General features: G+C 39.9%; 2 protein-coding genes across 2 annotated transcripts in view; both read left to right on the top strand.

The window, feature by feature from the left end:
* The first annotated feature begins 6 nt into the window (after nt 1-6).
* Nucleotides 7-3521, top strand: MBLAC2 (metallo-beta-lactamase domain containing 2). The gene is made up of 2 exons (XM_031058947.1): nt 7-90; nt 1663-3521. Exon 2 carries the CDS (start codon nt 1701-1703, stop codon nt 2049-2051), a length of 351 nt encoding a protein of 116 aa, XP_030914807.1. The 5' UTR covers nt 7-90; nt 1663-1700; the 3' UTR covers nt 2052-3521.
* Nucleotides 3522-9406: 5885 nt separating this feature from the next.
* Nucleotides 9407-10777, top strand: part of CETN3 (centrin 3) — a 10736-nt gene continuing 9365 nt past the window's right edge. Inside the window, exon 1 of the mRNA XM_005423413.1 lies at nt 9407-9423. Within this exon, the coding sequence (XP_005423470.1) occupies nt 9407-9423 (17 nt within the window). The remainder of the gene's footprint in view (nt 9424-10777) is intronic.

Genomic DNA, 10777 nt, shown 5'->3' with positions numbered 1-10777 from the left:
ACCGGGAGGTGGCGCGACCGCCGTGGCCCGGCTGGAGCGCACGGCAGTTCCGCGTCCCCCCCGTCCGGCCCAGTCGCCTGCTGCACGAGGGTAAGGGGCGGCCTCGCCGCGCCGAGGGTTGCTGGGGCACAGTGCTCTGGGTATTACAGAGCAGCTGCTTTGCTGCTGAGCACCTCTTGGTTTACCCAGCTCCTCGTATAAAATAATCAAATCGATTAATTTTGTCACTCTTGTGGACCTAAAAGCCACCCGCAGTCAACATGGGACCAAAAAGACTCGTACTGGGTTAAACTGTTTCTACCAGTTCTGAAGGTTTTGGCGGCTGGGGTTTTTTCCATCTAGAATGAGAATCACTCAGCAATGTTTTAGGTGACTAATTGAGTACCCCAGGTTTATCCTTAGGCTTCAAACGGTATGTCAGCAGGTCATGTTCTGACATCTGGGGATCTTTGTTGTTTATAAGCTGTCAAAACATGGAAAGTGCAGTTAACAGAACAATTCCTGAAATATCTGCTGAGAATAGTTTTTATTTTACAGAATTTACGTGAATTTTACGTAAATACATTTACTGAATTTTACCTGACTTATGTAAAATTTAAAAAATCACTTGTTACTGATGTAGCATTTACAGAAGTGGCTTGTTGCAGATAAAAAAAAGCTCATTTAGTCTCTAATGGGAGACAGTGACTAGGTTTTTTGGTAACAAAACACCTAAACTGTGCAGTACTGTTCAGTAGATGTTAAAGAGCGGGTGTCAGACAGGTAAGCACCTTAGGCACAGTGCTTACTCTTTTCTTGGCTTTTTTAGGCCATTCCACATAGGTGCTGGAAAAGCAGAACTGAACTTACTGAAGGCTTCAGTAAAGATTGGATGACATTTAACTACAGTAATAGTTAAATAACTATAGTGACATTTAACTGTAGTAAATCAATAGAAGTTTAAGTTGTTTTTTTTCCTCAAAAAGTAGGGAGGATTATTTAAAAAAAAATACTTTTGTCAAAGCGCAAGTACACGGGCTGCCAAAGTAGCATCAGAATTTCTAAGACGTTAACTGAGACGTGAGTCGCAAATATCAGTTCAGTGGCTGGTACAATTAAAAGGCGTTCACATTTAAGCTGTCAAAAAGATGACCTAATGGTAAGAAAGTTCTATTTTTATATCTTAATGAATGAAGTGAAGAAAGTGTGTCAAGACAGGTGTGTACCTGTCTTGGTTCTCCTCCAACAATTTATGTTTTAGCCTTATGCCTTTTAAGAGTAACAGCAGTGCAATTCTAAAGGAATTCTAAGGGTAAAATTATAATAAATTGTGAAATACGTTCTTTGCAAACTGTCGAAGAACCAGCTTAGTTGTGTTCTGTTTGTTCCCATTTCATTTTCTCTGCTGCATTGCTTTTCACATTGTGCAATTTATTAGAATGTAAGTTTATTCCATTAATACAACCCAAGCCTGTGTTAACCGTTAGTATCATTGGAAAATACCTTTTTGCTAAGCTTGTATTTTGGACACTACTTTGGCACTCATGAAGAAAATAAATGCGCCACTGCCATTGTTGCAATAGGTAGTATGTATCAACTCTGCATATGAGTAGGTAGTTCTCTCTATGTCATTTAAGAAACATGGCAAATGCATACAATTTCCTGTAACAAATCTGTTTGCAGGGGACGTGATCAACCTCGGAGATCGACAGCTCACTGTCATGCACATGCCTGGTCATTCACGAGGTAGTATTTGCTTACATGACAAGGACCGGAAGATTTTGTTCAGCGGAGATGTGGTGTATGATGGATCTATGATCGATTGGCTTCCGTACAGCAGAATCAGTGACTACATTGCAAGCTGCCAGCGCCTGATGGAGTTAGTAGATAGAGGTCTTGTGGAGAAGGTACTGCCTGGGCACTTTAACATATTTGGAGCTGAAAGGCTGTATCGGTTAGCTTCCAACTACATTTCCCAAGCTGGAATCTGTCACAAGATCTCTACGTGTGCTATGAGATCTATTGCAAGCATAGCACTTCGTGTTGCAAATTCAAGAATCACTTCTCAGTGACAGTCAGTTTTGTGTGATCTGTCACATGCTGTAAAACCAAATGGGTTGTGAAAGCATCAATAACAAGTAGAAGCAGTATGTGTTAGCAAAAAGATGGCCAATTGATATAGGTGAGCTTAAAACATTGTCCCTCTTTTTTCCTCCTTTATTCATATTTTTATAATAACTTTGTAAACTACTAGCTTTAGCCAAAGCTATAGTTTTTCTTTCTATTTTTTCAGAGCATGTTTTTACATGTATTGCAATATATTGTTTTATTGAAATACATTTTTTTATTTATTTAAATTGAAATATATTGTTTTATTTTTGTTACAACTCTGGCAGATGGATATATACTAAAAGGAGAGGTTTTACATTCATGCTTGAAACCTTGTTGATATAGTACTAGACTTGTAATTATTCATCACCTCCTGCTCAGGTTTTGACCTAAGAGAGCTCTTGCTAAGATCTAGCGTGTGGTAGGAGCAGTGCCATTAGGTCAGAGCAGGAGTCAGTGAGCAGAAAGTGATAATTCTGTAGGCATTGCCACCTGTGGGCATGGTTATCTGCTGCACCACTCACCACCTGAAGCTTTATCTTTGCAAAGTACTCGTTTGCCATTTTCTTTAGAATACAGAAACACGTGGAAATTCTATAGACCAAACTTTCAAGCTGTAAGTCACAGATACATCAGTTTATTATAAAAGCTTTTGGTTCAGACAGACTGTTGAGGCTTTCATGTTTCCTGATGTGGTGCAGGGAACCACTGCACCAGGTGAGAGGGAGCAAGCAGGAGCACTCTCACTCACCATTGGCTAGGGAACTGTTTTGCTTGTAGGCTTGTGAGTTAGCAATTAGACAATTTGTGAATAGTGAATTAATGTGTTACATTACCCTGTACAAAGTGGACTGAGATTTTGCTGGATGTGTTTATTTTTTTCTGATCAGCTTATAAAAATATTTGCAGAGTTTATTGTTCTGGAAAACTGAGAGAAGGGAACTGTGACAAACTTAAAGCGTTTGTTTATGCTAAAGGATATTTTTATGTGACAGTGTTGTAACTTGGTTGTTAATCATCTGTGTTAGGGGAGGGATTGAGACTTTAACATGACCTTGCCATAGTGAAGGTGCTGCATTAAGCAGCCAGTACACTTTTTATCATCAAGTGAATGTAACTCAAATGGTTTACTGTTTGCATCTGAAGTATGTGCTGCACATGGTTGTTCTGAAATGTAAAGTGTGTTGCATTGAGTTTGTTCCAAAAAATATGTTGAATATATTGAGAAATGTTAAATAGCATTGCAATTTGCTTATGAAAATTGAATGTGTGATATTTAAAAGCTGCTGAAATGGTTAGTTTGTGTAATTATTCTAACAGTTTGTATATATTTAACTTTTTTAAATGGACACTGTCAGAATTTATTTTTGTACATAGACATATATATGTTCCTAAAAAGACTGCAAATGTTTCTCTCAAATTTTAGTGCAGTTTAACTTTTCTTATTTGGCTTTCACTTCATGCAGAAGATTTTGCCCCCATCATAGCCAATAGTAAGGGAGCCAGAGGTTTGTGCTCTGTCTAAGGCATGAGGGAGAGGAAGTTGATAGCCTTCTAAATAGATGCAAATTCTTGTGGAAAAAAGACCAGCCTATTACAAAATTTAAAAAGCATCTCTGTCTAAAAATGGTAAAAGCGAGTATCTTAGGTAAGGCTTTTTCCTTTTCGTAGATGACTGCGCTCCTGCCTTTGCTGTGAATATATTCTTTGCCAGGATTTGTACTGATTGTTGCCTAGTTCTTCTTAGAAGTGCCTATCTCCAAGCTGAAGCAAAATTGTCAGTGGGCAGGCCATGTGCAGAGATGCAGCACTTCAAAAACCTGTTACCAGTCAGTTCACAGTCTCTTTTTTTTGACAAATCCATGTACATCAGTGTATGATGTGAGGAGTGTTCAGTGGGTAGACTTGTATCATAAAACCAAGAGGTGTTTATCTTTGCCTCAGTTGGCAGAGGAAGAAATACAAAAACAGCATGGGAAGCAGGCTGAAGGTATATACACCTCTAAATCTCTAAAGCTTACACTGGTTATCTGGAGGATGCCATGGTGTCGCAGGTTACCTGACAGTATTTGAATTCCTGCAAATTAGTTGACAGTGGTGTAACACCAGTAATAATCATTCTTTTTAAACAATGCTTTTGTGAAGACTCTGGGAGCCCTGGTGGTAACCCTGTGCGTTAAAGCAGTCACCAAGAAATCCAAAGCCTCCAATATGGATGTCAAGTTGCTAAGTTTTGCAGATGTTCACTAGAAAAGTAAGATCACTTTGAATTAGCATTCTGTGTTATACTTCTATCAGTTTGTTTATTTGATCCAATATTAGAATCTCTGAAGCCAGATTTTACTATATTTTAAAGCCTGAGCTTTCACGAGAAGACTCACAGGCAACATCAGTTCAGAAGGAAAGAATAACCTCCATCCTCCATAATTTGTGTTTAAATCTGTGCTCAATATCTCTATCAGCAAAGATCCTTAAATGGTCAGATCACTGTCAACATGCCCTATTAAGCTATGCTTAAGTCCACTAAGTATGTAACCAAAACTTTGACTTTTTTACTTTACCAAAATCCAGGGGATAATTTCCTAGCTCAGAAATGAACTTTACATGCACGTAACCCAAAGTGCAGTTTTTTAGTAAACTACTGCTTATCCAAACGAAAGTAGTTTTTTGACTCATGAAATTATTTTTTGTATTACAAGAAATTCACTACTAGATAAACAATATTTAAATTATCTTAAGAGTGTGGTTTCTGATTATTTTTGTTAAGACTTAACAAATTTTAATCATAAGAGTTTGACAGTGGTCCTTTAACACTACTTGGATTAAATATCTTAAAAATGCATTGTAAGTTTAAATAGTGTGTCATGTGAGCGTTTAGAACTGTGTTGATTTCTTAGTAACATCTAAATATATGTTAATGCAGTTTTCAGTAGACTGGGGAATTGATACAAAAACCAGATGGGAGTTTTGTTCTGTAATCTGTCAAGGCTGTTACAATGTTAAACTACAGTTTGCACATAATTAATTTTTTTCATGTATTATCATAATAAAATATCATAATCCTATGCACTTAAGTAATAATTTCTAGGTATTTCTCAACAGAAGCACTTTTCATTCTAGATGGACTATATTTACAAGTACCTAGCAGAATTATACTTCTGAGAAAGAAACTGCATTAAAAATGTTTACACACTGTACATGCACTTTGCCTTGTAAGAGCAGACATCTGTAGCCAAAGAAAAACAAAGTAATGCAAGTCTGTTAAGGAGAGCATGAGGGAGATAAAGGTGGAAGAAAAGGAGGAATTATTAATATTTAATGTTAAAAATCTAGGTCTCAGCATTCAACCAACAGTGGTCCAAGTTCCTGTTTATAATTAATGCACATGTAACGTAAATCAGTAAGCAGTACCTCTTGGGTCTAAAAATTCAACCATGTATTACCCAAAATACCACTAGTCCATCTAAAGTCCTTTCACTTTCAAATTGAATTAGGAAGTATAGAAATTATCGAGAAGCAATGAAAAAAAATTCATTATGTTCTGTTTTAAATTTATTTTACGTTAACTATTACACGAGGGAGCTGCTAGCCAATACATTTTAGCTGTATTGCACGGGGTTCTCAGGGCAGTCAGAAGGCCGTTCCGAGGTGCATCAGTAGTCCAGGCACTCCAGAATGCTGCAAAGTCACTTTACTGGCTTACACAGCCGCGCGTTGCTTGGCGTAGTGGGATCCTACCCCAAAGCCTGTTACTGCACGTGCAGGCTCCGTAGGGGCGGGATGCCCCTTCCCGTGCAGTGCCCCTAGGGTGGGAATGTCCCCTCGCTGTCCCGCCCGCTGACCGCGCCAGCGCCGCGCTGCGGGGAGCGACCGGGTGGCCACAAGTCGGGCGGGGGCTGCATTTACCATGAAAATAACAGATTCGAATATCAAAATAGGAAACCAGCGGTGTTATAAGCCTGCTCCTTGCTTTTACTGTGCTACCTAAAACCATCTTCAGCCTGGTTACTCCTAACGACTCAGATTTTATTAGATAGACTAATCTCACAATAATTTAAAAATTACTGGTTAAAAAATTATTTTAGAGCTAACTGCATACTCCCACACATGCCCAACAGAGTCCTGGGGAGGCAATGAGGCACTCAACAGAAATTAAAATTGGAAAAACAAACAATAAAAACTTCAAAAACCCAAACAAACAAATAAAAACCAAAACCAACAACCAACCCCCCGCCCCAAAAAAAAAAAAAACCAAAACAAAACAAAAACTCAAAAGGACCTGACATGGAAAAAGGCTCAGAAACTTAGGCAACACTTCTGCGATTGTGCCAGGTATTTCCCAGGAGTTTGGCCCAGATGCACAAAGAAATGCATGCACAATCATCAAACTGGCAATGATACTTGGTATGTTTTTAATATGGCTTTGTACTTTTACATATGATTTGTTCTAAGAGTGACATGAACAGAACTCTCTTGACTTGCATGAAATCTTACCCAACTTCTCCTTTAAAAAATTCAGGATTAATTTAACTACAGTTCTGATATGTGATCTGATATTGAGCAGTTGGGATGAGGTTTATAGTCTTCTCCACACTCAAATTCACTTTAGGATAACAGAGTGCTAGGATAGTTTCAAATACTAATAAATTAGGACGACAGAAGAATCTATTTTCACTCCAAGGGAAGACAGACCTGGCAGACAGCCCCACAAATGACTTTTTAAAAGCAATAGATGAGTTTGAAAATTAAGTAAAAGCCAGTAACATCTTTAAGTATATTTCATTATTAATTATTTTCCTTATTGAGCTGACAATATGTATGTGTGAGGAAAAGGCTAGTGCTGTTCTAACTTACCAACTCTATTCATAAGAGGTCATTTTAGGATGGGTTTAGCCAACTTTGAAAACTCAAGGATTTATAAGTCATTGCTACCACCACCGTATTTTTAGATACTATTATTTGAGCCTGTCTTTTCTCTTTGGAATTCTTTGCATCTCCATTTCACATGCAGTAAGAGCACTGCTGCTAACTTAAATCAATGTACGAAGAGTGTAACTTTGGTTTCTGGAGCAACTTTTTAGCTTATAAATTTAGAAGTAGGGACCTGAATGTGGATCTCCAGTTCCCAGAAGCACACCCAGACTATCAGTATCAGGTATTTCACTCTGCTTGACACAGAGCAGCCAGGGCATGGGTACACCTTGAGGGAGGACAGCTTGGAAGCGAAGCGCAGTCATAACACAGGCAGGGATTGTGACCTCCCTGCAAAGTAACTTGACCTGTAAGCAGCCCAGTGACTGCAGACAATGGCAAGGTAATGACTCAAGTTCATGGCCAGGCCACGAACTCTGGTAAGTATGTCAGCAAGAGCAGCACACAGTGCAAGAACAGGAATAACCCCAGTACAGCTCAGGCAAGAACCAAGGGCCCCTATGCTGAGACCCAGGATCAGCACACAGAGGAGATGAGAGTGGGGATGAATCAACACAATTCGGGGCTCTTGGTGCAGTTGGGGGCTCCTGGTGCTACTTTCCCACACTTCACTCACCATTTGGTTAATGCTTCCTTTTATCTCTGGACAAATAAATGTGTTCTATGAAACACACAAAAAAAATTAATCTGTGGTTATATTTGCACCACAGTACATGTTGAGGGTCAAACCTGCCAGTAATTTATGCTTTTAGTCGCAAAGCTACCATCTGTAAACAGAGATCAATTACAAACCTCTTGCCTCTGCCTGTTTGATCAGTGGACCAGGCATAATATGAATAGACAGCAAAGTAAGTTTCATCTCTGCTTGACTTTGTTCAGGAAAAATGTATCTTGAGCAAGCCAAACTCTACATATTCAACTCACTGTACTCAGTGTAAATGCAGAAAAAGTTTATTACTGGAAACACAGATGCAAAATATCTCCAAGACATGCTGTCAGGACTGAAGGAACTTTTCATTGCCTAAAAATTTTCAGTCTATCTAGCCAGACTGCGTAACATAGTATTAGCAAGGATCTGAATATCATCATGGTCCAGTTCGTAACACTGTACTATGTTGTCAAAGCTAGTTATGAAACAGCCCTTGCTTATGAAGCAAGGCACAGTGACAATTACTTTGTCACAGACCAGAGCATTGAGGCAGCACTTTGCACAAATCTGAGTTTTCTCACCAGTGATAGGAGCATTTTCTCCACACAAATATGTAATGTTGATTCACTGACTGTTTTGCAAGACACAAAAATATTAGTGTCAGTGATAACTGGAGCTATACTTTAAGGTCTTCAGTCTCGCCACAGTACATATTGCTTTCAATCAAAATTTTAGTAAGGCAAAATCTGTACAAGTGCCAGAAATGCTTCTATAAATGCTGCATTTTTGTGCTTCTCCACAGCCCACCGCACCTCCAACAGTCGGAGTGAGCAGTAGTGAGCAGGCCCTGGGGCTACGGGGAGTTCTGACACAGCCACCACACACCCAGGCTGCAGCGAGGCCAGTAGAAGTGTTGACCACAAAAATCAGATTTGCTACCCAGTGTGCAATAATCCAATAATTACACATTTGAGGGAGACATGGATTATTTATTTCAGAGTTGCACAAGCCTGGGTGCTGCATGGTATTCCATGAATCAAGCACGCCAACTATCAAAACTCTTTAGTATTTACACATTTTAGCAAACAAATGCATTAATGTTCATTAGCTTCAGGTTACATAGTTCTATTATTAATTATTATTCTTCTATCTCTTCTGTTGTTAATTATTCTCTTCCTTCTCATGCTAATTAGTCCACATTCCCCGTCCTTGAGTCGGTGGGCAGCTTGGTAAGTGGTCTGCTGGAACTGGAGCTGACTCAGCACACTTGCTGAGTTGCCTTTAATAATTTCTTCCGTATTTTAGGGGTTCTGCCAAATGTCCTTGTGGCCAGGAAATTCTGAATTGTTTGTCTGACATCACGGAAACACGTCGTGCCCTAGACCTTAACAAGGAAATTCCAGCAAAAGATTATTCTTTAAAACGGCTGGACATCACTTTAAGCTTGCTTTGTAGCGTCTATCTGTTTCAAGGATTAAATCGTCTTTCTTGTTGATTAGGCTTGAAAACCAAGATCAAATATCAAGAAACATCCTTTCTTAGGAAAACTTTCTCATCTTGCCCGTTTCGCAGCAGAAAGAGCTCAGCGGCCGAAGGCACCGCCGGGAGCCATCGCCCCCTCACAGCAGGGACCGCCCCTTCCGCCCTGAGTGGCAGGATCTCAACCAATAGCAGAGCGCCTAGGACTCGCAGGCGGGAGTTTATCGACCCTCGGCCAATCAGACATAGGTGATTACGATGAGCCTGGCTCTCAGGTCGGTACGAGCACGGCGCTTTCCTGCTTCCCCCGCTCGGGAGCGCGGGTGGGGATCCCTCAGGGCCGCGCTGTCCCACGTTCGGGAGCTGTTGGTGGAACCTGGGGCGCGTCAGGCCGTGGCGGAGCCTGGGTCATCCCCGGCCTCCAGCCGGTCACATCTGATCCCTTTGGCGCGGCCGGGAGCGGATCAGGCCCGTCTCTCTGCTGGAAGAGGGAAAGGTCCGGCGCGTCTGGCCTTGTGAGGTTCGCTTCTAGGTTGTCTAACGTGCTTTCAAAAGGCCTGTGAATAGGCATAAAGTTAAATGGCTCGGCTTTGTTTTGTTTATAAATTCTGATTTAGTAGTTATTGCATAAAAGAGCCTGGCTTATGAATCCCAGCACCTGGCAAATTCTTGTCTTCAAGTGTAATTAATACGCTTTCATGGCAACTGTTACCCTTAATTTTCAAGTCTAAGAACTTCATGCTTAGTATGGTTAAAGTAGTTGCAGAAGTGGCACTGAACTGCTTGTATTTGAGTACTGCCTTTTCTTTTGATAAATTATTTTATGCTAAGCACTAAATGAACACTTAAGTACTCACATTGCTCTTTCAGAAGAGTTCGGTATTAATCTGCTTTCAGATTTATAAATTGATTTCTTCATCGTAGCTCACAAAATCTGGACTCCCTAGATCTGAACTTCCCTTCCAGTCCTAATTACATAGCCATGTCACAGTTATTTTAGTCCTTTCAAGAGCTGTAGTAATCCAAAGCCTATGTGAAATCATACTGTTTCAATTGGTCTGTTAAAGACATCTTACTCTTTGAGGGTATTGTGATTTGAAGCAGGTTCAGCTTCTGCAGCTTGCGCTTTTCTTGTCTGTAATTGGGATTTTTGCTTCAGTGGTTAAAAGCTAAGTCTAGATAAGTGTTTAAGCTTAGGATTTGATTAAAATGAGCAAATTGTCAACAATGAAGGGCATAAAGTAGCTTATTAGAGGGGATTTAGAAAATTAATCTTGCAGTTTTCTGATAATTAATCTTTATGCATTCTACACTAGATGATACAACACTCATTCTGCTTCTAGTGCAAAAGGACAAATGAGTCTAAAAAAATATTCCTGAGAGTATAACATAAACTATACAGTAATTTAGGTTAGGAAGGACTTACGGAAGTCATCTAGTCCAGCTTCCTGATCACAGCAGCTTCTACATAAAGCTGGCTGAGGATGCTAAGCACCTTTCATAGTCAGGTTCAAAAAATTTCTGATAATGGAGACTCCTTCCCAGTGGAACTGTTCTAGCATGTCACCATATGCACTGGGAAAATGTTTTCCCTTAGATCCAGCTGCAATTTCTCCTCCAGCTGCACTT

This window comes from Geospiza fortis, unplaced genomic scaffold (genome assembly GCF_000277835.1).
Source record: "Geospiza fortis unplaced genomic scaffold, GeoFor_1.0 scaffold279, whole genome shotgun sequence".
Lineage (NCBI taxonomy): Eukaryota > Metazoa > Chordata > Aves > Passeriformes > Thraupidae > Geospiza > Geospiza fortis.
Note: the sequence above shows the minus strand (reverse complement) of the source record. Positions and strands in the feature narration are given on the sequence as shown.

What these genes read in the sequence shown, in the direction of transcription:
- MBLAC2 (XM_031058947.1), top strand. Translation starts at nt 1,701, where the DNA reads ATGCACATGCCTGGTCATTCACGAGGTAGTATTTGCTTACATGACAAG.